Source organism: Trichinella spiralis, assembly GCF_000181795.1.
Source record: "Trichinella spiralis strain ISS 195 chromosome Unknown Scfld4, whole genome shotgun sequence".
In the NCBI taxonomy this organism is placed as follows: Eukaryota; Metazoa; Nematoda; class Enoplea; order Trichinellida; family Trichinellidae; genus Trichinella; species Trichinella spiralis.
In genome coordinates, this window is record NW_003526943.1 from 4,298,337 (window position 1) to 4,324,598 (window position 26,262).

The 26,262-nt window shown below is 33.4% G+C and overlaps 5 protein-coding genes across 5 annotated transcripts; 4 read left to right on the forward strand and 1 right to left on the reverse strand.

Moving 5' to 3' along the window:
• Positions 1 to 3,458: 3,458 nt before the first annotated feature.
• On the forward strand, positions 3,459 to 6,254 carry Tsp_01059 (nucleolar MIF4G domain-containing protein 1). Its single transcript, XM_003376831.1, has 6 exons — positions 3,459 to 3,514; positions 3,692 to 3,752; positions 5,121 to 5,202; positions 5,400 to 5,440; positions 6,068 to 6,091; positions 6,219 to 6,254. Exons 1-6 carry the CDS (start codon positions 3,459 to 3,461, stop codon positions 6,252 to 6,254), a joined length of 300 nt encoding a protein of 99 aa, XP_003376879.1.
• Positions 6,255 to 7,780: 1,526 nt separating this feature from the next.
• Positions 7,781 to 11,285, forward strand: Tsp_01058 (putative diuretic hormone receptor). The gene is made up of 7 exons (XM_003376832.1): positions 7,781 to 7,961; positions 9,073 to 9,188; positions 9,262 to 9,365; positions 10,322 to 10,640; positions 10,701 to 10,786; positions 10,856 to 10,943; positions 11,076 to 11,285. The coding sequence occupies exons 1-7, from the start codon at positions 7,781 to 7,783 to the stop codon at positions 11,283 to 11,285; spliced, it is 1,104 nt and encodes a 367-aa protein (XP_003376880.1).
• A 1,145-nt stretch (positions 11,286 to 12,430) lies between these two features.
• Positions 12,431 to 15,391, reverse strand: Tsp_01057 (sucrase-isomaltase, intestinal). The gene is made up of 3 exons (XM_003376833.1): positions 14,937 to 15,391; positions 13,935 to 14,883; positions 12,431 to 13,789 (listed from the first exon to the last, which is right to left on the reverse strand). The coding sequence occupies exons 1-3, from the start codon at positions 15,389 to 15,391 to the stop codon at positions 12,431 to 12,433; spliced, it is 2,763 nt and encodes a 920-aa protein (XP_003376881.1).
• Positions 15,392 to 16,598: 1,207 nt separating this feature from the next.
• On the forward strand, positions 16,599 to 16,965 carry Tsp_01056 (DNA topoisomerase 2-alpha). The gene is made up of 2 exons (XM_003376834.1): positions 16,599 to 16,776; positions 16,808 to 16,965. The coding sequence occupies exons 1-2, from the start codon at positions 16,599 to 16,601 to the stop codon at positions 16,963 to 16,965; spliced, it is 336 nt and encodes a 111-aa protein (XP_003376882.1).
• Positions 16,966 to 19,082: 2,117 nt separating this feature from the next.
• Positions 19,083 to 25,450, forward strand: Tsp_01055 (conserved hypothetical protein). Its single transcript, XM_003376835.1, has 25 exons — positions 19,083 to 19,274; positions 19,430 to 19,536; positions 19,685 to 19,769; positions 19,829 to 19,997; positions 20,056 to 20,118; positions 20,203 to 20,324; positions 20,404 to 20,549; positions 20,629 to 20,652; positions 20,745 to 20,865; positions 20,904 to 21,072; positions 21,141 to 21,223; positions 21,288 to 21,441; positions 21,494 to 21,717; positions 21,873 to 22,068; positions 22,130 to 22,281; positions 22,352 to 22,475; positions 22,586 to 23,084; positions 23,154 to 23,647; positions 23,701 to 23,805; positions 23,957 to 24,261; positions 24,340 to 24,486; positions 24,540 to 24,622; positions 24,685 to 24,784; positions 24,863 to 24,967; positions 25,271 to 25,450. The coding sequence occupies exons 1-25, from the start codon at positions 19,083 to 19,085 to the stop codon at positions 25,448 to 25,450; spliced, it is 4,149 nt and encodes a 1,382-aa protein (XP_003376883.1).
• Positions 25,451 to 26,262: the final 812 nt, after the last annotated feature.

Genomic DNA, 26,262 nt, shown 5'->3' on the forward strand with positions numbered 1-26,262 from the left:
TTATACGCACAGAAGATTAATAATGCTACTTTCGTCATAGGTAATACGCTAATATTAGCTAATGTCTGCCAACCGAGTTTTTACATATATACTTATATATGCATATATTATTTCGTTAAAGCATTTCTAATGCATGTAAGTGGCGCATTCAAATTTCATATATCAAATATTTTGGAAACTTATGATCTATTTTACCATTTCACTGTTAGTCATTACTTTATCATTAATATTTTGGAAATCTTTTTTCATTAAGAAATAAACATGAGTGTTGCTTATTACAATTTTTCAAATTAAAATTTGTACATTTTATTCATTCTTATAACTCTGCAACATATTTGTAAAAGAAATTGATTGAAATATCGAAAATTATCAACAGCCAATGCGTGTTCAATCAGCATGAAAGGTAATCAATGAATAAGTTATAATTTTCATGATTGTAAAGTGAAATTGTTATTTGAATTGAAATTTTATTTTTTTTCTGTAATGTACTGTTTGTTAAAAGTAGCAGTGCTTGATGAATGGAATGAAGTGAAATAAATATAATTGCAGAGTTTTTTTGATTCTTAATTCTTTAATTTTCAGTTTAAATTTTATTCATATTATTTAATACAGTTGATCTCTTCAAATTATTGGTGGTAAAACAACCTGTCATCACAGTCAATTTGTTTAACTTGATCTAATAAACACCAACAGAAGGGTTTCATTATTTGGACGAGTCAATAGCACCGTAAGACATCGTTTAAACTGATGCACATGGCCGGGGAGATCGATGCGGAAGTCGATCAGCTTAGCGCTTTCAAAATGGTCAAATTTGGCTCAGGACTTTCCATATCAAAAGATAGTTGACGTTCGATTCAAAATTATCCATGCACTATTATTGATGCATGGTCAATTATTCTTAATAGATGCCATAATGGCTGATGGTAGAAAGAAGTCTTTGATAAAGTGCTCCCTGAAAGTTATTTAATCATTGCGGATCCGCATGCCGTCAAGCTGTTGTTACACTGTACTGATGTGTGAGATTCGGTTTTACTCGAGCTGGCAACTTTCGAGCCCGTAAGCTGTTCAAGTACTGTTATTGATTGATGGAAAAGCTTATGCATTTCTAATTAGGCCTGAAATTTTTAACTGTTTTCCTGAAAGTTGAAGTTCACAGTGCAGCTAGCTCATCATCACTTCTTTCTGAACTTGCTTTACATGCTTCAGCTGAAACAATCTGTTTATCATACTTTGAAAAATTAAGTCAGCAATGCTAAATGGCATGATCATTGATAGCAATTGTCAATTAATAATCTTTGTTTTCTTTTTAAATAGAATTATGATATATTATCCACGTGGCAGTGATTTAAAAATAAAAAAATCATCTTTACAATCGTTTTTTATGACTGTGCATTCTGTGTTGAACATTAGAATGAACAGTATATTTTATTTTGTGTATAGTTTTCACAGAACTAAATATTTTGACGCAACAGTTATTTCTGTGCAAAGCAACTTTTTCTATCAGCATATCTCACGGCTAATATAAAGTTTTTGCAATTTATAATTGCATTTATATAATACTTTACTTCAAATATTGCTATGCAGTGTTTCATATTTTGCAACATACTAATTAAAGAACTAATAATTTTCTCATAATTTTGCTTATATTAAAAAACGGTTGTAAATCATGATTGTATTCTTAAATTTATGAATTTAAATATGTAAGTTATAAAAGAAAATTATTTCACAATTTATTAATCAATAAACAAACAGATAGTTAAGGACAATTGCAATAGCGGTATATAATGAGTGAAATGATCAGCTGTTGAAAATGGAACTTAGTATAAAGTGAACTGCATTATTGTTGCAGTGAATTTAAATGAAGCGCAATCACAGAATGTAATGTGAAGAGACGGTATAACGACCTTTGAAATTGATCTCACGTGAAATGTATTGTTATGTTGCAATTGGAAACTTTTCCCGTTACATTTTCATGCTTATTCCTTTCAGTTTTACTTCTGATTAGCCAAAGTTATTTATATCCAGTAAATTTACTTAGTGAGTGATGTAAAATTAAATTAACTACATTCAAACTGTGTCTTATAAATAATTATACAATTAACAAACATTTTATCAACAGTTATCTTGAAAAATAAAATTTTGGCGATTATTTCAGCTTAAATTATAATTTTTAATTATTACCTATACTGATTGCTTTTAATAATATTTTTTACATCAAAGAAAATTTGCTAATGTTGTGTGAAGTTTTCCAAGTTTATAGTATAAAAATTGCTTCTAAAATCAAAATTAAGCATATTATATGAAAAATGGAAGCATAATTAGCTTATTTCCTGTTTAGAAATCCAAGATTCAGTGCAGTTTGACAATATTTTGATTTTTCGTGTCCGTCTCATACTTCACATTGATAAATGTCACAGATGCATCAATATGAATAACATTTTCCTAAGCATGTTCCGAACATGCTCAAAGCATGTCCGCATTCTACAATTAAATTTGAAATTTTAGAAACTATAAATCAAATGCAATATGTTCCGTATTGATTATTCAACGCCATTCATTGGTTAGTTTGGTTAGTTGTTCAATAATGCTTTGGTTGGGAAGAATTTTCCAAATTTCTAATCTGCAATCTTACTATTTCAAAATGTAATTTCACCTCAAGCATCACTCTCTTTATCCTCTTTTATTATTTTTTTGGATTGTGTGACTCTTATTTGCACTTATAATTGGTGAGTGTCTATTTTTAACATTTTACAATGAAACTAAATTAACTTTTATATACCATTTTATTATCATCTGTAAAAATGTTTCCTTCTTTGAATTATATTTCAATAGATAATAAAAAACTGAAGTGTTAACTATATGAAGACACAGTAATTTAGTACTCTAGCTAAAAATATAGAAAAAAATGCAATTCAGTTATGCTTCATGCATAAATTATGATTACAATCTTAGTGTTAAGCAGAACAACAATGCAACAGCTGAACATTAAAGTACCGCAAGAATATTATGCTTTAAAATAAAAAAGCGAAAATCCGTTTTCACTTTTGGGTGAGTGTATGCTAGTAAAAATTTAACATGTGCAAAATTATAAAACATATTTTATAATATTATAATTTATGAACATAAGACTTTTTACATTGATTTTCAAATATTCCGGATGAAGATTTGTCAAAGTGAAAAGAACAAGCGGTTCAGTAATTGAAGAGCTGACCATGCTTCATATATATATTTATCATTTTGCTTGCTCTATCGTATAAACTTGCTCATCTTCAATCTATATAACCAGTATTTGCTTTTCTACAAACAAAATGATAATCAATTTATATGGAATTCCGTTAATGAATGCATAAGTTGTAGTTTCTAATAAATCCGCTGTAATAAATCTTTTCCATAAATAATTTAGATATTATCCTTAGCCGATAATAGTTGTGTTAGTGAAAATTTTTTGAGCATTTCCTATGCATGGTGAGCATTCACAAACCCAGCATATTGCTTTGACTAATTTTATGAAACTGTTTTTTCCGACTTGACATTTACATTAAAAATTTTTTGAATAATTGTTATGCAAAATATTCAGAATTTTTAATGATATCATTATAGAAATAAGAAGAACATTTAATATTTTTAACTTTAAATGAATAACATTTATAAGTGATACATGTCGTTCATTGAATGATATATAGCATTTCAGAACAGCTGACAGTTTTGATTCAAAAACTAAACCCCAGCTTGTGCATTATTTTTGCTTCAAAGTTAAATACTGAATTATTTATACTAATCTGAGTGTTTTGAATTCTTAATGTTAAATAAAATTTTAGAAACCTTTAAATTTTATTCAAAGTAGAAAACAAAATTTATTTTGTAAAAAAGTTCATTGCATAGATAAAGCTACTAGAGCAAAGAAATAATAATAGATGTACATTTGATAATCATGCATGATGTACTGTACTTCTATTTTAACAACCTATTCAGTGCTCAATTTTCTTTTCAATCCGATTCATTGGATAATTGAAAACAATAAAAGGTAACTGAATAATGTGAATATTTGTAAAATGCTTATTTTATTATATTGCACAGCAGCTATTTCAGAAAGAAATATTTCCACTATTGATCAGCAACACAAAAGTCTCTATTTTCATTTTATTTAATTAATGACATCGTGTTATTAGTGAAGGAAAATGTTCTGAAAAATTGGCTTATATATGATCAAGTTACAATTTATCTTATAATGAAACTTCTAAAAACTGGTGTTTTCCACGAATTTGATATTTAAAAGTTCAATGCTTCAATGTTATTTTAAAATTAAATGATAATTTCCGTATTTTCTATTTTCTACGTATTCAAGATAAAAAAAGCAAATTTTGTTTAAAAGAGTAGAAAAATGCGTATTATGGAAGAAATTATTAGAATTGTAACATTAATTATGTCTTATAAATAATTACATATAAAATATAAAGCAAGGATATTAATTGCAAATTATGTAAAAAGGTTTTTAAAGATCATGTTAAAGTAATTAAATGAAGAATATAATGATGAACAAATAATCATTTAAGTGAAAGTGATGAAATATCATTTTTGTAACAGATTTATTATTTTGAACAGTGAACATTAAGCAAAAATATATCCAGTAGTTTTTGTGTGAATTTATGAACTCAAACACTGTTAAAGAAATTGGAAAACTTTTTTCAAATTGATAAGAGCAAATCTACAATATTTCAAATAAGAATTTTTATAATGTTTGCAATATATTTCAATTTTAATAAAGCTTAGAGAAAATTTGTTTTTATTAATTGTAAGCAATTTTTATCACAATATTTTGAATTAGTGTTTTAGTTTAAAAGGTAAATAACAACTTCATTTTTTGAGTATGTGAAAAATTTAAGATATGTAGTAATTTAAAGTACTTAATGAGGTCATTTTTTGCTTTCCAAATTGTGTGTACTTGTTTATGCATGTAACTGCAAATGATGAATTTCTCACAAAGATTCTTTGGACACAATACTAAAAGTATTTTAAAAATTTATTTTTAAATTAAAATGCAACGATATAATTGATTGCAACAAATAAGCTAATAATGTAATGAAACTGATAATGATTAAGTTAATATTTAATTTGTTAAGCATACGGGGCTTTTAGCCATCACTGTGAATGCAGAACAGCAAATATTTGCAGCAAAAAAATATACATACATCAACAGAGAAAGTTGCTTTTATTTTTAGCAATCTTTTAGTTCAATGCTGTATTATTATTTAATTTGTTGTTTAATTCATTTTTTTAAAACCTTATTTTTTTATTCTTTAAAATTCACCATTTCAAATCGATTTAATTTTTTATTCAAATGCTTTTTTATTTATTCATTAAATTTAAATGCTGCGATTAAAGTTTAAATTTTTTATCAGATAAAACTGTTGATGAAGTTAATTTTTTAAGTGATAAAGCGGTTAATATTTATAGAACAGAAAACACTAGCAAAGCTAGTAGTTAAAAATAAAAAGAAAAAGCAATGAGATAAAATCAAATCAAGAATTAATGATTAATTGATTTAAATGGTTGAATAAATGTGAATTGTGAAAAATATCTGTATTTTTGTTTGTTCTCATTTTTAATATAGAAAAATATGATATTTGATATTAAAATAATAGAAAGTTTTATCAAGATGACGCGATTCAGCTTATATTTTTTATTGATCATATATCCAAGAGAATATGCAGCGAAAAATAGCAAAAAATTGTGATGTATGCAATTTACGTCATATAATCGTATTTTTTGGAAATATGCTTTTGACATTTAAAACAATGCAACAGTTAAACTGTGCGGAAAATTAGACGACTTTGAATTCATCACGCATACAGTGTGCTTTTTTTCACAATAGATTTTGAAACTTCCATTATGTAAAATTTTTCATTCATTCAAAAATATCAAAACAGAATATTCTTTAATTTTTCCTTGTTTTTATTTATTTCCTCATTAGAATATTTTTTTTTTAATTTCTCGAACTTTTTGATGTCATGGTTTATTCATAATTTATTACATTAACACAAATGACAAAAATGTATTCAAATTGAAGCACTGTCATTCGTCATCTCGTCAGGTTGATCTTCAACAGTTTTCAGTTTGAATTTTATAATTTCAAATTTTGTTTTGCAAAATTTTTGAGACTTGTAAAATTGAATTATTTCTGCTTTTGCTTATTTTAATTTTTAAATAAATTTCTTCAGTCAAAAGTTTCCATTCTACATTGCATTGAAAGTTGAACAATTTTTCCATCCGCTGCCGTTTTTTCACAACTGAGGATGAAATTTTACACGCGAATTAAGCACCTTTTGTGCCAGAGCTGCATACCATGAACTGTCATGGTAACAAATGCGAGACTGATTTTATGCAAACAAGCAGAAAATTAGCATAGACAAAAGTTTTTTTCTTTTCATGACATGCCTTATAGTAAGTAATAAAATGTGATTTTGAATTTTGATTGATCCAACTTTGTAAAATGAAGAAAAAACGTACTTTTAAACTTCATGAAGTATTTGTTATTTTTGATAGTATACTGCGTTACAACTACATACTGACATGCTGCAGAGTTGTGTTTTAAATTTGAAGGTATTTCTCAAAAAACAAATAAAATTTAGTTTTTTATGATTATTTTCATAATTGCTTAAATGTGGCACAAATTTTTAAAAGATGTTGAAACAAATAATATAATTAACTGTTGCTTTAATTGTCAAATAAAATAAATAACGGTGCGTTTATAGGATTTAAAGGAAATTTGACAAGTGGAGCTGATTGATGATGCAATTTTTCCATTAAATAAAATAGAATAATTAGTGTTTAAATAAATAGTTGTAATATTGAGTAATGTTCGTTCTTTGCTTTCGTTGTAAAGTCGATGGTCGAGAAAAGCGGCAACTGAGTGGCGGGGCAACTGTGCAAATGAACGCGTTTCAACACGGAAAGCTGGTTTCCCAAACGTTCAAGGTTGCTTAAACAGCTTTAAAATGCTTTGAATGCAGTTGACAATTTCGACATCTGTCAGTTTAAATTTAAATCGTGGCCAGTTGGAAAACTTTCAAAACAAGAATTTCTCATCCATTGCTATACTTGGCATTTGCTTAATATATATATATGTAATATATAAGTAAGCGATTTAATTCAATAAAATTAAATAAATAAGTGCATTTATTACTTTATTTATTTATTATTTAACGTTTTATTTATTAATTACATATCTGTTTATTGTTACATCTAAGCAGTTGTTTACTTGTTTCAGTAATTCGATCTTGTTTATCTAATAATCTGCATGTAAGCTTTGGAATCGCTGCTGTTGCCACACTCTTAGTTGTCCACATTCTCAATGTTAATTCACTTTGATGCGTCAATTTTAAGACTTTCCTCTTATGCATATATTCCATGAACTTTGCAAAAGATTGACCTTCTTCATCACCTGTTCAGTATGCACAACCATATATTGACATATATTATATACAGGTCACTGTTTATTTGGTTGCAAGCTATTTTTATTTTTCTAAAATACTGTTTCAAAAAAAAAGATTTCTTTACTAATTATAAATGTATTTTTTCCAAAAAGCAAAAAACTATAATTATTTCAGAAATTGATCAATCAACTTGAACGCCGCCTGTAAAGTCTGCATTTACCAATCTTGTTACTAATTGGTTGGCTGGCATTTTCAATGGTCAATAACTGGATCAGTTTTTATATTAAAAGCGCATTGAATAGGCTTTTTTGAACCAGTAATTTTTTGTATTGATTTGTACACACTCAATGAGAATTTCTGTGGAGAAAGAAGAAGCTCGATGTCGAGAGCTTGTCACCAACTATACACAAACTGCTGACTCGTGCTTGCCAGATTTTGACGGTTCCATTTGTTGGGAATCATGCCCAGTCGGCACTTCAATGCAACTGGAATGTCCATTTGAATTTTGCACCCACTGCCATTTGCAAGGTGAGCATAAATTTCAAATCAATCTTTGCCATTAAATATGTCAAAATAAAAGTTTTTATCAATTAGCATATTAAAAAAACTTTTCTTCTACTTTACTTAATGGTCAATGGTTGGTTAAGTGTATATATCAGTAGCGCTGTATCTGTGTAAAAATTTTTGGAAACTCTAAAATTAATTTAAATTTTTAATGATTTAATTTTTCATTTTAATATAATTTAATGGAATCAAATTTCTTCTTGAAATTTAATCCTATAGAGATAATTTTAAATCGAACTTGTTTTTAAAGTACTAGCATTGATTGTGTTGTTATTAATGAAGAGAAATATGCTATGCAAACATGAATAATAACTGTTGCATAATTGCATATTATTTTATTATGCATAAAACTTTCAATAAATTAAGTAAAAAAAGAAATAAAAATAATGAAAGTTAATTGAAGCTGACTTTCAAAATATAAGAAAAAGCATGCAGGAATGACAGAATAATAAGAAAATTGTTGAAGTGAAAAATTATTAATAATGGCAAATTATAATTATGAAACTAAATATGCTCATATCCAATACTTTGCTTTTAATTATCCGTTCTCTGTTGAATTGGAAACTGTTTGTTGTTAATGGTGCAAAAAGTAAATTTATCCTGTGTATCCTAAAATTTACTGTTTAAATGCTTTCATCAGAGGCTTATATTGGAAAACTTTGTCTCAGAGTGAACTTTAATTTTAATTTGATCATCTATATTTTTAATATTATGTTTAATTAATTATAATGTTATGTTTTATTTTAAAATTTACTTGTTTTTTGTACTTTCTTAATGAAACAGTTATTTTAAATTGATATGAATTCTTTCATTTATAAAAAATCTTCAGAAGTTAAATGAACATTTTTACATTTTTACTGATATATCTAAAAGTTCATATTCAACATGCTAAAAATTTTCAATTCTTTTGCAGTGAAGTATTCCAAAGCTCTTAGTAAAAGAGAATTTTCTTTTCTTGGCAAATTTAATCATAAATAAATGAAATGAAATTACCTTTTACAAATCATTTCATCATTACTTATGGTATGCTTTACATATGGTAAAATAAATAATGTTTAAATTCTCTTTTTTTCAGATCGATTTGTTGAACGGAGGTGTTCAGAAAATGGAACATGGGAAAGTGCGAATTATGAAAACTGCGTGTTTATTTTTACTCACAATGGCTCCTGTATAGAAAAAATTTGTCATGGGGTAAATATCTTTACATGCATAAGTTAATGTTTGGTTTCTTTTTTTCTTTTCTCAAAATCATCAGTTTTTCCAGTGCCCAGATCCTTTTCGGGATAGCTTCCGGGTAATTACTTTATGGCTTAGTGTTATATCAGCTATTTTAATGATAGCCTCCCTTGCAACATTTATTAAACTCAAGTAAGCCATATTTTGTTGTTTTGATATGTTCATTAAACAGTGTACTAATAATTTTGAAATTGAATGCTCAGTATGATGGTAATAGACCATAATAAACGTTGCAACCATTAAACTTTTTAAATAAAGGATTATTAAAACGTGACTGAGCTAATTGCATTTACTACATTTTGACACAATTGATGTGCCTTGAGCATTATATAATTAAGTTGTCTTTTAGTTTTTAATTTTATTTCGTTTACATTATTTAACATTTCTAAATATTATTTGAAAACGTTTACTGCTTGTAAATATTGAAATATCAACAATTTTCTTGGTATAAAATATATTTCTATGTAATTTTGATCATTTACACGCATAAAATTATTATTTCAACATGATAACTTTAATTAGAAGTTAATTAGCACAGCATGTAATGCAAATCAATGATGTATTTGATTTCCATTTGCGTGATTATGTAATTTCAATTTAATATTCCATAATAATTTAATTCTGTTGAAAGACTTTAAAAATAATTATATTCTCATATTTTCGTTTTATGATTCATGATAATTATAATATCTAGTTTTGATTTTGAATAAATTTGAAATATAAATTTAAAAAATTGTACATGCAAATTTCGATTATCTATTTGTAAGATATATTTTTTTTGATTATTGAAAATATTGTAATTAATAAAAAAACCAATGTTGCAGATCTTTGCAATGTCGGAGGCTGACCATTCATAAACATCTCGTGGCAGCATACATCATTCGCTTTATTATTTTTATCATTTGGATTGTTCTCCAGCGCGATCAAGTATTTAACGGTTGCACTGGATTAGATCCGAAAAAAATTGTAAAAATTTTACAATCATTACCACTAATCATCATTAAATATGGATGGTAATTGTTGAATTGCTTCTAGGATTGGTTGTGCAAATTAATTTTGGCAACTATTATGTATTCTACTCTTTCCAGTGTACTTTGGATGTTTTTGGAAGGTGCATATTTGGTCAGTCGTTTTACTGTGTTCGCAATGCGATCTACCGAGGGACATTTTTTAATCTACATTGCCGTTGGTTGGGGTAAATGTGCAATTTACAAATCGAACATTATTAACAAAACGAAATGTTCACATGTACATCAAAATAAATTTGCATTAGGCTTGCCTGTGTTGTTTGTTCTCGGTTGGGTATTAGCTTTGGAACTGCAACCAGTAGTGCCTCGATGTTGGCTCCCGTACACAGGCAATTCCATGATGTGGCTTTTAATAGGTCCCATGTCCGTTGCACTAGGTGTAAGTTTTTATCTGGTTATAAAGTAATTTTTGATTAAAAAAAAGAAATTATTTTTTCAGTTGAATTTTTTGTTTCTTCTTGTAATTGTGGTTGTTCTTGTTCAAAAGTTGTGGGCTTCCAACACGGCGGAATCGAGGAAAATTTGGTATGCAGCATAGGAAAATTTTAATAAAACTAAAATGCGTAATTCCAATATTTTTTTTACTTTTTACAGGAAAACCATCAAAGCAACATTATTGTTGGTGCCGTTGTTGGGTTTGACAAATTTGTTGCTTTTCTACGAACCAAACAGCGAAAACAAAGTAGCCTACCATGCTTACATGCTGTCGTCGGCAATTTTACAACATTCCCAAGTAAAAATTAAAAAAAAATTCATATTTACTAAAAACAAAAAAAATTAATTTTTTAAAATTTCAATTCAACAAAATTTTCAGGGTATTTTTGTGGGAATTTTTTACTGCTTTGGAAATGCAGAAGTTCAGACGGCGTTGAGACGTCGAATCGAACGCTGCCGCCTATATCAGCCGCTGGTTTTGAAGAATCGCTCTTTCAGCGTTGCCCAAGCAAACACTGCCGCGCATCGTCGCACTGATCAAATTACTGAAGAGACGACCATGGTGGATAACAAAACGTTGTATGGATGAACCGTTGAATGCAAAATTATCTCACATTATTATTATTATTATTATGCGCATTTATCCGTTTTTAATATTCTTTTCAATAAATGCATATATTATTTGTTCTCTGCACAAGCTTCTGAGAGTGGGATTAGCAGAATTGGCTCACGTCGAACAAAATGAGCCGAAGAAAAATGTGACAAGTCGTTTTCAAGTGACGTCATCAAAAATGCTACATCATCTTTTCAAAAATCTTTTTTATCCATTAGCATTCAATTCTTGTTTGTCCACTGCAGAACAGCTAATTTTTTCACTTCACATCACTGTTGTTTGTCATCAAGTAATAATAATATTATTATCATTCTAGGTTCAGCTAAGGTAGGACAAATTCGTTGCCATGGAATTCAATACGTTGTGTAAAGTGATGCGAATTTAAATTTTCAAAATCAAAATAGAAAACATGAACAATAACAACAATAATAATAATAATACACGTGCAAACTTGTGATGTAAAAGCGTTTTCTTTAACGACAATCCAATAAAATAACTCCTGCAACGCATTATTGCAAGCTTGGTTTGAAAAAAACTAAAAAAATGCCTATAAATAAATAGATAAAATGTAAAACAAAAAATGTATGACAAAAATGTATATAAATTGCTATAAATAGAATCCATCAGTAGAATTTAATGAAAAAGAAATTTTCATTTGATCATTTCATTTCAACTAGGTGACATGGAAAAGCATTAAATTATGGTAATTGTTGAATTGCTTTAATTATTACATTAGAAAATGCTGAACTGAAACGTTCAGCAAAAGAATATCTATCATCTATCTTATTTTAAAGCAAATTACACACACATTCAAAAACAAAGACTATATACTTTTTGGACAATAAGTTTTCTCATCTTCTCGATAGACATACTACAGTACGAACATTGTAAACAAAGCACACTTGATTGAATATTGTATAATTATAAAATCAAATAGCCACTTTTTGTATGGAAAATTGAATTTTTATTGCTCAAAACGGTTTGAATTGGATGATTTTTTACCAGCACAAATTTCGTTTGCCAAAAAAAATAATAAATTAATTCGATGAAATTGATTCTCTCTGAAGAGCTGAAAAAGAAAAATAACAAGAACAATAGAAATGAAGAACCAACAAAAAGTGTCAACTGTTCGCAGTGAACCATTGGAATTTAACCTCGCAGAGGTTGTGCAGGGATATGGTGAAATTGAAAATTGTCTGCCGATGCGCGGGCACATCTGCCGATGCCGTATAGTTCAGAGGGGTGCCATTGAGCGTGGCGCCGATCAAGCGGCCCGGCAAGCCGACCAACTGGAGCTCGTCGACAGCAACGGTCGTGTTGTAGCCTTGGTGCAAGCAGACGAAGTTCATGGAAAATACCGTGTCGTCTTGTCCGATTTCGGACGTCACCAGCATGCGCATGTACAAAAACGAGCCCTGTTCCGTTGGAGATGAGCCGTCGTCGTGGAACAACGTTCCCGCCGCATCGTAGGCGTCGCTCAGAACGACCAACAGTTGCATGCTGTTGCGCCGGCTGAGTTCGGTATTCAAATCCGGGATTTGCGTTGGAAGAACGCTGCCTCCGCGTAGGTCGACGATGATGCTGTCGGCGTCGCAGCCGACCTCAACCTGCATAGCGCCATCGTGATTCGGGCGTGGTTCGTAGTTGAAATAATCGAACCAACGCCCGGCCGGATAGTAGACCAACCGTTTGACGGCTTTGTTTTCCAAAATGGGACTGACCAACAACGAAGCACCCCACAAGAACTGATCGTCCACATCCCAAGTGCCTTTGTCGGTCGGAAATTCCACGAACAAAGCTCGAACTACGGGCGTGCCGTAGACGTGCGATTCGTACATCAGCGTGTACAAGTAGGGAAGAAGGCGGTAACGTTCGAGCAATATGCGACGAGCCATGGCCGCAAATTCTGGTCCAAAACTGGCCGGATCTTGGTCAACAGTGCCGATGATGTTGTGATTTCTGCTGAACGGATAAAAGGCGCCCAGTTGAGTCCAACGACGACAAAGCGATTCGGTGGTGTTGAACACAAAGCCGCATATGTCCGAGCCGACCATGTTGAAGCCGAACAGATTGTATTCCAACATGCCCACTATAGACCAGTGGAGCTGTTCCCAGTGGGCCTGATTGTCACCGAGCCAGTGGAACGCGTGACTCGCGGTGCCGAGAAAATTCGATCTGGTCAAAATGAACGGTCGCTTGTCAGGCTGGAGCTTTTGCAGCGCTTCTCTAGTTGCGATGCTCATCGCATGTCCGTACAAGCTGTGCAAGTTGTAATGCATGCCTGCGTACATTTTCGCCTCCATGCACATCGTCTTGCCGTAAAGACCGGCAACGTCGAAATCTTTCACACGTGGAATGTATTCGGGCCAATTGAAGCTGTCGTTTCGACAATGTTGAGCGTAGGAATTGTTGTAATTGTCAGCATCGTTGAAATTGGAAGCTTCGTTCATATCAATCCAAAGTCCATCGAAATTTATACTCTGAACGTTGGTAAATTTGTTGAAAATTAATTACATAATTATAATCAATAATAAATACCCTGTGAAAATTGGCAATTGCATTGAACCAATATTCCGATATGTTCGGGTGGGTAAAGTCTGGATAATGGCATTGGCCGGGCCAAACGTTGCCCAAATAGTAGCCAAACGAATCGTCGGCATCTTCGACAAACGTCCTCTTGTCAAGTGCATCCAAATATGGATAATACGGTATCGCTTTGCAGGGTTCTTGCTTTTCGTCACTGCTGTCCGAGTCCAAAAAATACTCACTCGTCCTTATGCAAGGATCGACTATTGGTACGAAACGAATGTGACGCTGTTTGAGCTTGTCGACCATCGTCGGCAAGTCGACCCAACTGGACGAACAGTTGTTGTAAGTGAACGCGTACTTTTTGTACATGTAATCAATGTCGCCCCATTGGACGTCGTGCGGAATTCGGTGCTCGGCCATTCGATCCACCACATCCCAAATTTGAGAAGTGCCCCTGTAGCCCCAACGGCTGAGCTGAAAACCAAGTGACCAGTAGGGAGGCATGGCCGGCCGCCCGACGACACTGGTCAACTGTTCGACGACGTTCTTCGGAGACGGACCGGCGAAAATGTAAAAATCCAACACGCCACCGACGGTACGCCAAGTGACAGCAGGCGTCGGTTGAAGCCACACTTCCATGGCGTTGCTGTTGGCGAGCATGACGCCGTTGGCGTTGCCGTCGGCGTCTTCCAAGCAGATGTAGAACGGCTGGACGCCGTACAAATTCCAGCCGTGGTTGTAGAGTCCCTCGTCGCGGCTCCACATCGGCCAGCGGGTCCAGTTCATGTCCCGCCTGAGGCTGTGGGCGGTGTGCTCGCCGAAGCCGTAGACGTTGTCCGAGGCGGTTCTGGTGCTGATTTGCAAAAATTGGTCGGCAAAGTAAAAATCTTGCGTGTTGCAGCTGTCGAACAAAGTTTTGCCGGTCGACTTGCGCACCAGCCGCACCCCGAACGGATTTTTGCACAATTCCATCCGGCAGCAGTCGGTTTCCAACTTGCCGATCCGGCCGGCCGGCAAACGCAGCAAACTGTCCGGTATTTGAAACCTGCAACATGCAAATTCAAATTTGCATACCAGCCGCGTTATCCCTCGACACACCTCTTCTCGTTCGGATCGTAGATGGTGATGCGAAATATGTTGTCGTCGACCACCGACAAATTCACCGCCAACGGTTCCACCGCCGGTCCGTAGAACTCCTCGCCGTCGTAGGTGAGCGTCGCCTGGCCGGCGTCGTTCCTGAAATCCACCGAATAGCCAGTGTGGTCGGCCGGTATCTGGCACTTCGGTGCCCCGGCTGGCGCCTCAGGCTGCCAGCTGCAGCCCAGCTGCTGGCACAGTTGAGCGTCCAGGTGTTCCAATAGCTGATCGTGATAGTGGGGAACGCAATCACCGACGACATCCGAACGCCGGATACTGGGATGGTCGAGCTGATCGACGGACAGCCAAATGGCCAAGGCGATCAGGAGAATTAGCAACGCGAACGCGAGCACGTTCAAAATTGACCTGTTCGACTGCAGACGACTGGCGACGAGCGAAAGCATCCTGCGCGCCATTGGACTACAGTACTGACGATTGCATGTGAGCAAATGGAAGCTGAAAAATTTAATCACTACCGCTGAGCGACTGATTCACTTACAATATTGAATAAATAAATGCTTGTTTTTTTTGGTGGGGGGGGGGAGGAAACATATTATGCATATAATAAACTAGCTTTGGCTAAATATCGAACGTGCAGTTGGTTAATTGTATTATTGGCACCGGCATCCGTTGGTTGGCTGGCATTCATTCATTATTCAAACTGCACCATGTATAATCGTTCACAACTGCCAAAATTGCCAAACTATAACCTGAAACAACGTTAATTCGATTATTAATTTTAGACGTTCAAATTTCACGATTACTAATTTGGAAAAAAGTAAACAGCAGAAAATTTTAATAATTTCATCTCATACAAAAAAACAAATTGCTAATTGAATTGGAAAATTAATGTTGAAATGAAACTGCAAAAAACGAGAGTACGTGAAAGTGAATGGAATGGGAAAATTAAAATGAAAAAAGCCAGTTTGATGATAACAAGCTCTGGTGGAACAAGTTTCTATCTAGAATATAAAGCTTGAAAAATTGCAACCGAAATATTCCATATCAAAATTTCGAACAAGTTTCATTTCTATTCATACGATTAATTAATTAATGATGAGAAAATTGTTTAAAAAAAGAATAATTTTTTCACTTGTAAACATTGAAAAATAAAAATTGATAAGATCGATTTTTCAATATTAGCAGCTTATATTTCCCATTCATAAAATTAATTATTTTCAAATTAAAAATAACTTCAAATTGATGAATGAATGAGTGCATTGTCAAATTTGCATACATAACTAAGCCAATTATGAAATGGTCGGATTATTTGGAAAAATATAAAGCAAAAACAAAATTGAATGTCACAAATGAAAGTCGATTATTTGAATACGTACAGAAATTATGGACGGAACAATCTGGTTTGGAATTATAATATAAAAATTTGGTCAAATTTATGTGTGACGAAGCACAATTTTGCAAACGATGCTCATTTGTCCAGTTTTTCGGTTTTGTCCATGCCTTTTGCTAAATTATTGGAAACAACAACAACGAATACAACAGTGCATGAAAGCGTTGCTTGCGAGCAATTTTCAAAGACAATATTTTATGCTTAAATTAATAAAAATTATAAATTCCAAAATTGACCACCATTATTATTCAGCTTTGCATAGAATATAGATTATGATTGATCAGCAGTCGATGGTATTCGTCAATTGTGGTGACAATAATCGACGAAAAGATGATGATGAAAAGCATCATTTGGAAAAGAAGGTGTTAAAAAAAGTTTCATTCACTTGTACACGCCACGATTCAGACCAACAAAAGCCGATCGCCCACGACGATGTTGACATCGAAGACGGTAAGAAGCATCTCGCTTATTTGAATTTCAGACAATAAAAATAATCCAGCTCAACAGAAAGCACAGGTTTTCTTTTTGTTCATTTGTACATTTACTTCTACATGCGGCAAAAATATTCGAATCAGTTTATTTAAATTGATGAGAAAGTCAAACAATTCCTGCGTTTTGAAAAATCATATGAACTGCTAACATTACAAATTTTCCTAGATAAAAATTCAAATTGACATGACAGACATTTATTTTTATTCAAGATGTCCAAAAATTCAACTGTAAATTTCAATGCATCCGAAACATTTGTTCTCTTTCTCTGATGAATCATCAAATTGTACTTTATAAATCAACAATAATCCTATTTCTGACAGATGTATTTCGTCAATTGTGCAAATATTTGTACAATCCAACAAGCTTCCTTGTATTGTCTTTCAATGTTGAACATTTTTAGTTAGCTGCTACTAAAATTATACCAAATCTGCTGATCGACTTATTTCAAATAATAACTGTTTTAATTGCTTTTATTTTTTTCTGAATAAACAAATGTCATGAGTAATTAAAAGTTGAATTAATAAAATTTTTTTCACATAAATCACTTGATAAACAGTTATCCGATCTTCCTCTTCTACAAGCGTGATTCACCAGCAAACATCAATATTTCGGAAAAATGATTTAAATATTTAAAATTTTTAAATTCAAAAAGTGATCGTAAAGTACTTTTGTTTGAAAAATTTATTATTTAATATTAATGTTTCTGCAATTTACATTAACTTACAGTGAAAAAGCTCTTTGCTAACAAAGGCAGCGATTGGCGTAAAACAATGACAGCTTTCGAGAACTCTATTGCGCAATTCACGTGTGAAAAATTGAATTATTACAGTATAACAATTGTTAAATGATGTTTCATATGGACGTCAACATTGTCGTGCAATTTCTGAAAGTCATGCAAAATTGACTGCACGTTCAGCATCTGCACAACTGCCGCTCAATCAATAAACAATTCATCGCATTCAAGAATAAATGCTGCTACAGTATATTTTTAAAATAAATTAACAAGCAGTTGTTTGTAATAATTGTTATTGTGTAATATATTTCATATATTTTCTTTGAAATGAAATTATTTCAAATGCAAACGTAATTTATATCACGATGTAATTTTATTTGAATTACAAGCTTCTTTAAATATTATTTTAAGAATTATTGCAATGGATAATTTTTCGTATAATCAATTTGAAATATGTTATTAAATTTGAAAAATTTCTGTTTTTCTTTTTGAAAATAACATCAAAAAGATGCCATTTTACAAGTTATACTTGAGTGCAATTTACCATAAGCAAGTTGAGCTAGTATTGAATTTCAGAAAAATGTTTGAAAACTTCTATTCTTGCTGTTGTTGAGATTGTTGAGACGATGTTCAATATTAGCTTTTGAAATCGTCATCGCGTAATATTTTCCAAACTAATTTTGTTGGTACGGTTAAAAATAAAATTAACAATAATTTATTCTGTTCGACGTTTCAAAATCCATGCTTACGTACATACATACGTACGTACATACAGTTGGGCACACACGTTGCTGTTGTGTCGTCTGGATGCTGTTCTCAAAATTGTATGTATGCAAATTCATTTGCACTGATTTTTTCCCCTGAACAAACCAGATATCCATGCACAAATTGAATGGTGCAAGTTGAACCGACCGGCTTGTTAAAAGCAAATCGGTTGCATCCAGTTGGCGGAACTTTTCTAGAGTTGAATCGCATTTCGCATCTTTGCATTCTTAAGACGGTAAAATGCTTTTCCAGTTTGTTCGCAATGTTCAGTTGTCACTGTTGATTGCGCAAATGTTTCAAAATTTTAATAGCACTTCCTTTCACGTTTTTATAAGATGATGATAAGTTCGCTGACCTCTATATACAACTTGTCAGCAAGCTGGTAGTTTTCTTATAAATTGAACTCCAGTTTTAAAAGTTCGCTTTTTTCATCTTTTTTGAAATTTTTATTTTAATTCCACCTTTGTAAACTGCCATCGCATTTTTCGGATGGAATATTTCATTCACTTGTCAGGTAGATTGTTTAATTTCAAATGCTATCATATTCCAGTTTATGCCGATCTTAATCGAAATATTGATTTCAGAATCAATCAATAATAATAATCAGCTTCTCATAGACAAGCTAGCTTTTCTAAGAGTTGCTATTTGGGGTTGCATTTAAAATACTTTCTTCTTCACTGTAATAAACAGTACTTTTTCCTCTTGTGAACAATATACACACATTTTCATACGTCATGCGTTGATTGAATAAGATAAATTTTTTGAAATGACAAGTGAAATTCATTTAGACAATCCTTCACAAATGGGTGATGATGCAACAGTTTGCACTGTCATATGGGATGAACAAGCACCAACGCACAAAGTGACAGTTGTGTGTATACTGCCAAACCGTCGCCATGTGATTTCATGCGGAGCAAATGGTCAAACTTGTGTTTGGCAACTTGACAGTAACTATACGGTAATTTACTTGGATAATCAAGTACAACAATATTTGAAAAAAAGGAAAATAATTTATTCAATTGCAAATGCTGAATTTTATTTTTTAAATGACATTTAAATTTTTAAATTTTACTCATTTTTCGAACTTTGATTCATGTGTATAGTTTATTGCAGCTGCATCCTCGGTACATGCTACTCGGTCATAGCAGTCGGATAGTTTGCGCAGCCCCTGCTTCGGAAAAGAATGATTGTACGCACTGTGTGATAAGTGATATAAGTGGGTAAGTAGTTGTGCATGTTTTCTTTTGTCATGATAAAGCTAATTGAAAAGCATGAACAAAATGTTTGGCTAACAACTCTTCTTTCAAAAGGAACGAGAGAATCATGATTTTTCAAAAAATAATTTTTTCATCATATTCTCTTTTTTAGAAGGTTATCCCTCTGGGACTGTGAAAATGGCCGGTGTTTATGCGTCAAGCGGAATGATTATTGCACTTTGCAAATAATTCCTCAGGTTAATTTTGCATTGATTATTACTATTTAATTTCAGTTGTTGTTGTTTTGTCATTTTAGAGTATAAGCTGGGGTGGTAAGACGCAAGATTTCTTGTTTTGTTCCGGCTATTACGCTGAAATATGTGCTTTGAATCCGTTGACACTGGAAACGGTATTTTGTCTCTGTTCTCGAGTCGAACCGGACTGGATAGCAGCGTTTTGCTTTTTCAGATTTCAAAATAAACCCGGTATACTGGTTTAAAATTTTAAAATCAATTAATTCCCTATTTAATTATCGTCTTTCAGATGTTATCGTAGGTATCACCAATTCAGGTTTTGTTAAAATATGGTCACTGACAAATTCGAATCGTAAGTTATTTTTTTCTTTTGTATTAAAAAAATATTATTTTTTTTCATTAAAACACGAGATGTGGCAATTTAGCATTTTTTCAGCTACGAATACGACAATTTTTGAAGACGAATCAAAGCAGTTGCAATGTTACCGAGCGAGAAAATTGATCATATCACCGTACAATCCTCGTTCATTGTTGATCGTCAATTCCACCAGTTGGGCAGTAAGTAGTGTTTAATTGGGAAAATAAAATTTAAAATCATATTTTTTTTTAAAAAAATGCTTATCCCAAAATTTTGAAGCTCTACGATGCGTCGAATTTCATTCTGCTCTGTTCTTGTCCATCTTTGGAAAATCAACAATGGATTGGTGCCACTTTTGTTCAAGTTGACAAACTTCTCGCTTGGTCTTCCAACGGCATTGCGTATCTCTACCATTTGCCGAGAAGGTTTTTGTGAAAAGAAAAAGAATTATTTTTTTTTGTTATTTTACGTTTTTTCATAAATTATATTGCTTTTCAATTTTAGCCGACTCAAAGGAAAAGCTGTCAAGTGAGTTGATCTTCTGTTTCAATATTTGTGCATCTCTATGCATACGATTGGAATTTGCTGGTATTTTCAAGTTTATGCTAATTTGCTTTCAGTGCTGTTATACAAGATCAACCAGAGTCGAAATATCTTGATGATTTATTTTGTTGTTGCAGTTTTGCATTCAATGATGACAATCAACCGAAAGTATTACAAGCAGTTTTGTTAATTGGTAAAGTATTGAATTGCATTTGTTGTTGTTGTTTTTTTTCTAGCATAGCTTGAACATGGATCCTGCGTTTTGCATGGTTCTGAAATCTTCTGCTGATGATGAACAATTTTTGATTCGTGGAGATTGTTTTGGTTGTCTGTGCATTTGGCTTATACCTTCCATACCGGACGAGGCTGTAATAACGATGCGTGAAAAATCTCTTCCAGCGTTGGGTAGTTGTTTTTTTTTTATTTGGTTGCACAATTCACTCAGTCATATGCAATTCAAATCAAACTTTCAGCGCTCAATCCTACTACCGTTTCTAGTCTTGACAAATATTGGAAAAGCCTACCGCATAAACCTTGCGGTATGTTTCCACACGAGGTGATTCATTTGATAATGCTAGTGAAAATTTATGGAAAAATAATTTCATTTTTCTGTTTTATAGACATCATCTTCGAATGAAGATCGAATTCGACAAACTTGTACATTGTACATAGGAAATTTGATGAAATTAGTATTTGGTCAAAGTGATGGCAGTTTAGTAATCGCTTCTGCCCCTCTTCTGTTGAAAAAGCACATTTTCACTTCATCTATGCAAGGTATTGTTGAATGTTGAAGTCGCTTTGCAAATTGGAATATATGCAATTTCAGGAGGACCGTCGGCATACCGTGTTCTGACTGGTCACGACGGTTCTGTGACTTGTCTATTATATCCGTATCAAGAGAATTCTCGTTACGATCCGACGCATTTCGTTTCCGGCGGCGAAGATTTCACCGTCATACTTTGGGATTTGAAAGCACTGTGTATTTTGCATAAATTTTGCGTTCAAGCTGGTCCAATACAAAAATTGTTGGTTCCACCGGAAAATTGCAGCGTAATTCATTTGACGCACGTTTTCATAAGTTATTTTTATTTGATTTAATTGTCCAACGTAGTAGTAGTTCATTTGATTGTTGTTGTCTTGCTGTATTTTGATATTATTGTTCAATTTTGCCGGTGCTTTGTATAATTTTGAATAGTGATTTTCAGAACAAAGTGTTGCAGTCGGTTTGCAGCGTCGCTGGTGATCATTCGATGGCGCTGTTGAATTTGAAAGATGTTCGATGTATTTTGTTGGCCAGCAAACATCTATATCCGGTGAAATCGATCCACTGGAGACCGATTGATGATTTCATTATGGTACACTGCGAGTTCGGTTCCGTTTACGTGTGGCAGATGGAAACTGGTCAGAGAAGAAGACATTTTTTGCATTTAAATTTAAATTAACTGACGATATTCATTTCCAGGACATTTGGACCGTGTTTTGACAGGGGCGTTGGCCGAAGAGATGCTTGTTTTGAATGCAGATCAAGATTGCATTTCTGAAATAGGAGACGAATCATTTCCAAGCACGTCGGTTCAGTTGTTTAGAGCTTTCAAGCAGCGCAATTTGAATACTGTATTTATTTATTTATTGGATTTGAAGTGAAGCTGCTACTTTTTTTCTGTAATGCTTTCATTTTTTTCAGATAAAAGAAATTATGGAACAATATCAACAAAGCAACGCTGGTCAGACGACCCAAACCCCGACGAAAGTGACATTCGCACCACCGCTAAGTATTACCGCTGTTATTGGTGACGAGGGTAACGTCAGTATGCACATTGCTTTTTTCAACGTTGAATCTTTGTGCAGTAGGTTGATATTTGTTGTTTTCTTGTTGTTGTTTTTCTTGGATTATTTTCCATAATTTCCATATTTGTAGTCTCGTTGCTGGTTGTTGAGCATGGAATTTTGCACCGTGAAGATTCCACAAGTACTGAAGTGGACGGTTTGGCCAATGTTCCGAGGGCATTTTTTGTCGAAAGTGCCGCCAATTCGAAACCAAACCACCACCACCAAAATGGGTCCAAAATTTCCAACGCCAGCGAGCAGGGCAATTTTTGCGTAGAAATAGCCCAACTGTTGTTGTCGATGATTTACAGCTGGAACGAAGACCCCGAAATGGACCAGTTGAGCAAATCGAAGCTCGGCTTGTTGCAGCCCAGTCGATCTGTCACGTTTGCGTTCTTGTCCGCCGATGGTTCCATGGCGTTGTTGTTCCCTCCACCGGATGACAACATTTCACCAATTGCTGCAGATTCTTTGTCGTCGTTGTTGAACACGCATCAGCTGATGGCGATCACATCCATCACTCAGACGTTGTTGTCCATGACGTACATGTCGTTCATACCAGAACAAATTAATCGTCGTAAATTATTAAAGTGAAAAAAAATCATAATAACCGTGCGCTAGTGGTTATGCCAGTTGGTTGTGAAAAGTTCAATTTTCAGATCAAATTTGGATGTGGAAGAACTGAATGCAGCAATGCAAGATTTGAACACCAGTTGGCCGTGTGAGGAAAGCAACGGAGCCGTGCCCACGTTGATTCAGCAATTGCTCGTCGAACAAGCGGCTATAAAGCAACTGTGGAACAGGGTCCGGGCGTTTCATTCGCAAGTTCTACCCGGCAAATCGGCTCGCACAAATCTGGACGTCGAGATACTTTGCCTACGGTGGCAGGATCGCTGCCAGCAGTTGCGCCAGGCGGCCCAGACTTTGCTGCTGGCGGAATTGGACCGCATCGGTGCCGAAGGCAGGGCTCGGCTGGTCGAACGTTGGCAAGTTTATCTGCCTATTGTAGTCGATCCGTCGATCAGCTTATTCGGCACCACGCTTTACAGCAATCAGCCTGGTACGGCAGCTTCTTCCATTGGTCAAAGTGACGACAGATTTTATAACAAGAACTCTGCTCATAATGTCGATTCGATTCAATCTACTGCAGCAGGTAAATTTGAAAATTTTAAAATTATTTCTGTAAATAAATAAATATGTATGTAGAAAAACTGCCATATTGTTCATCGTCATCAACAATAAACAATGATCACATGAAACACAGGCAAGAAGTTGCAACCATTTTGCTGGGTGTCATTGGTGCGGCATTCAGTCATGAACTGCTGAATTGTTCCACTGATCAAATAGTGTTGCTTGAATCCAATAAACGACAAATTTCTGTTCCACTAGTTACATGTAATTAATTTTTGTTCCATAAATTATATGAATTAATCAATTAATTTATTTATTATTCTTCTCGTAGGCCAGTCGTTGTTCGAATGTATTGTGCAACCAGATTCACCGTCGTTGCCGTTGAATTGCACTCTTCGGCGGTCTTGCATAGATTTGCTTGGTCGTGGATTTGCGGTATGGCAGCCGTATTTGGATATTAGCAAGCTTTTGCTTACGTTGCTTGCTTTGTGCGCGAAAAGTGATCGCGTGCTACCTGCTGGACCGATTTATTTTCCACTGAGTCCGGCGGCTGAGATGTGTCGTACTGCTCAACGTGCGTTGGCTTCAATAGCCAGTTGCAGACCTGCTGCTTTTGTTACAGCACTGAGTAAAGAGGTTGGTTGAAAATGAACCTCTACCTCTACTTATTTATTCCATTATTCTAATTATTAATTTAATATTTTTGCTATCAAGGTGACCAGGTATACTTCCATGTCACAACATCAGACTGTTCACTTGAGCTCACCGTTGATTCGTGCTCAGTCAGAAATAATGACCATCATGGAATCGTTGACGATGAATCATTACAACGAGCTGTTGGATGTCATGGGCGCGGTAGAAGTGTTTCATTTATTTTGCTTTGCTTTTTGGAATTTTTGAAATTTCAATTTCAGGTGGCTGATATTTTGGTGCACTGTTTGTCTATACAATTGCTCAAGTTTAAAAATTTTTCCGAATTTTGTCCATTTCTTGCCAAGTTGATACTTGATATTGATAGCAGAAAGAAAGAAATATTTATTGATTAATTTTTATTTGCAGATTTTCGGTGATTTCATTTTCGTCCAATACACGCAGAATTGCATTCGGACTGAAAAGTGGCTCAATTATTGTACACGAATTGAGAGCCGGCAAAGCTCAAGTATTTATTTAATATGAAAAATTTGATTTGATATTTTGTGGTGTGAATTATGTTTTATTTTGATCAATATAATTTCAGACAATGCAAGTTCACAGTCGAGCAGTGTCCGCTTGTAACTTCTCTGACGACGGAAAACATTTGGCCAGCTATTCTGTTGAAGAAGGCAAGCTCAACGTCTGGCTGGTAAGCAATGGAATGCAGTGCTAGTTGTTGTTTTTCTTTTTCCACGTTTGTCATGCTCGAGTTATTCAATACAAAATAGACTGATTTGCATGCTAATCGAGCGGGAAAAGTTGAATCACAATCAGAATTACTGTTGTCTGTAGATGACTCATTTTAGCTTTAACCTTTCAACCTACTGACGCCTTGTGTCCCCTTGATATGTACACACAGGATGATAGATTTAGTGTATTAATTGAAATTGTTCCAGAGTATTATTTATTGTTTTGCGATTATTATTTGTTATGTCGATAATTCGACTTTCAGATGGCTCAATCATTTCTTGGTATGGGACAGAGTCAGGCAAAATGCATCAAACAGTTTGCGGCGCCGGTGAACGAAATCAGCGCAAATGGGCTCGACGAGCGTTTTCGAATTGTGTGGATTTCACCGAAAATCATATCCTTGATGCTGTCCAGTGGCAATGAGCATCGATTTAATCTCTGATCGATCTCGTCCTTAGTTTTCACTATTTATTCAATTGCAATTCATCATTTTTGTCGTTTGTGTGTTTACTTGAATTCTATTTTTTTTTCTCTTTTTTCTGCTTAGTCACGTGAAAAATCTCTCTGCAACAGCAGCATTTGCAAATGTATTCTGCTGCTGCTGCTGCTGCTGCTGTTGTTCTTGTTCTTGTTGTTCTTGTTGTTGGTATTTTTTGTCTTTTGGTAATTTCAGATTCTCAGAAAAAAATGCTGATAAATTAAGTTTATTTCAATTTTTTTTCAAATTATTGTTTTCGGTGATTATTGGCAATAATTTCCATTTATTTCTGAACTTCAATCATTATTAATATTTCATTTCACAAAATTGTAGAATTAACTATTTTAATTAAATTTTTCATCTATTTTCTTTGGTTTGATTTTTTTTTCAAGAAAAAGTTGCCTGTTATAAAATGACATCTATAAAATAGCTAGCATTTGTGGTTCATTTGATTTTTACAATTATACTTTGGTTTTCGTGGCTGAAATTTTAGCAGTATGCTTTTTCTTTTTTTATGAAATTAATGCATGTCACCAAAAAAACATGTTGAAAAAAAATATTTATAAACACAGTGTTGAAAGATGTTATTTTTTCATTGAATATATTTTGAAACAATTTTTTCTTTGCGTGAAACTGAGAATATGGTGAAATTTGTCACCACAACAGCAATGAACAATTTTTGTATAATTATAAATTTCAAATGAACATTAATTAATTAATTTTGATTAATTTTCTTATGCAATGCAACTGCAAATGCACCTAGTGAAAAATAGTGT

Excerpts from the sequence above, each read along its gene's own strand:
- Tsp_01057 (XM_003376833.1), bottom strand. The coding sequence starts at position 15,391 with ATGGCGCGCAGGATGCTTTCGCTCGTCGCCAGTCGTCTGCAGTCGAAC. Across the intron at positions 14,884-14,936 it reads TACGATCCGAACGAGAAGAG|GTTTCAAATACCGGACAGTT; the intron begins GTGTGTCGAGGG and ends TGCATGTTGCAG. Across the intron at positions 13,790-13,934 it reads TTGGCTACTATTTGGGCAAC|AGTATAAATTTCGATGGACT; the intron begins GTTTGGCCCGGC and ends ACCAACGTTCAG.
- Tsp_01056 (XM_003376834.1), top strand. The coding sequence starts at position 16,599 with ATGATTGATCAGCAGTCGATGGTATTCGTCAATTGTGGTGACAATAAT. Across the intron at positions 16,777-16,807 it reads CGATGTTGACATCGAAGACG|ACAATAAAAATAATCCAGCT; the intron begins GTAAGAAGCATC and ends TTTGAATTTCAG.
- Tsp_01055 (XM_003376835.1), top strand. The coding sequence starts at position 19,083 with ATGACAAGTGAAATTCATTTAGACAATCCTTCACAAATGGGTGATGAT. Across the intron at positions 19,537-19,684 it reads GTGATAAGTGATATAAGTGG|AAGGTTATCCCTCTGGGACT; the intron begins GTAAGTAGTTGT and ends TCTCTTTTTTAG. Across the intron at positions 23,085-23,153 it reads AATCGTCGTAAATTATTAAA|ATCAAATTTGGATGTGGAAG; the intron begins GTGAAAAAAAAT and ends TTCAATTTTCAG.
- Tsp_01059 (XM_003376831.1), top strand. The coding sequence starts at position 3,459 with ATGCATGGTGAGCATTCACAAACCCAGCATATTGCTTTGACTAATTTT. Across the intron at positions 3,753-5,120 it reads TGCATTATTTTTGCTTCAAA|CATACGGGGCTTTTAGCCAT; the intron begins GTTAAATACTGA and ends TAATTTGTTAAG. Across the intron at positions 6,092-6,218 it reads GTCATTCGTCATCTCGTCAG|TCAAAAGTTTCCATTCTACA; the intron begins GTTGATCTTCAA and ends AAATTTCTTCAG.
- Tsp_01058 (XM_003376832.1), top strand. The coding sequence starts at position 7,781 with ATGAGAATTTCTGTGGAGAAAGAAGAAGCTCGATGTCGAGAGCTTGTC. Across the intron at positions 9,189-9,261 it reads TAGAAAAAATTTGTCATGGG|TGCCCAGATCCTTTTCGGGA; the intron begins GTAAATATCTTT and ends CAGTTTTTCCAG. Across the intron at positions 10,944-11,075 it reads AACCAAACAGCGAAAACAAA|GGTATTTTTGTGGGAATTTT; the intron begins GTAGCCTACCAT and ends CAAAATTTTCAG.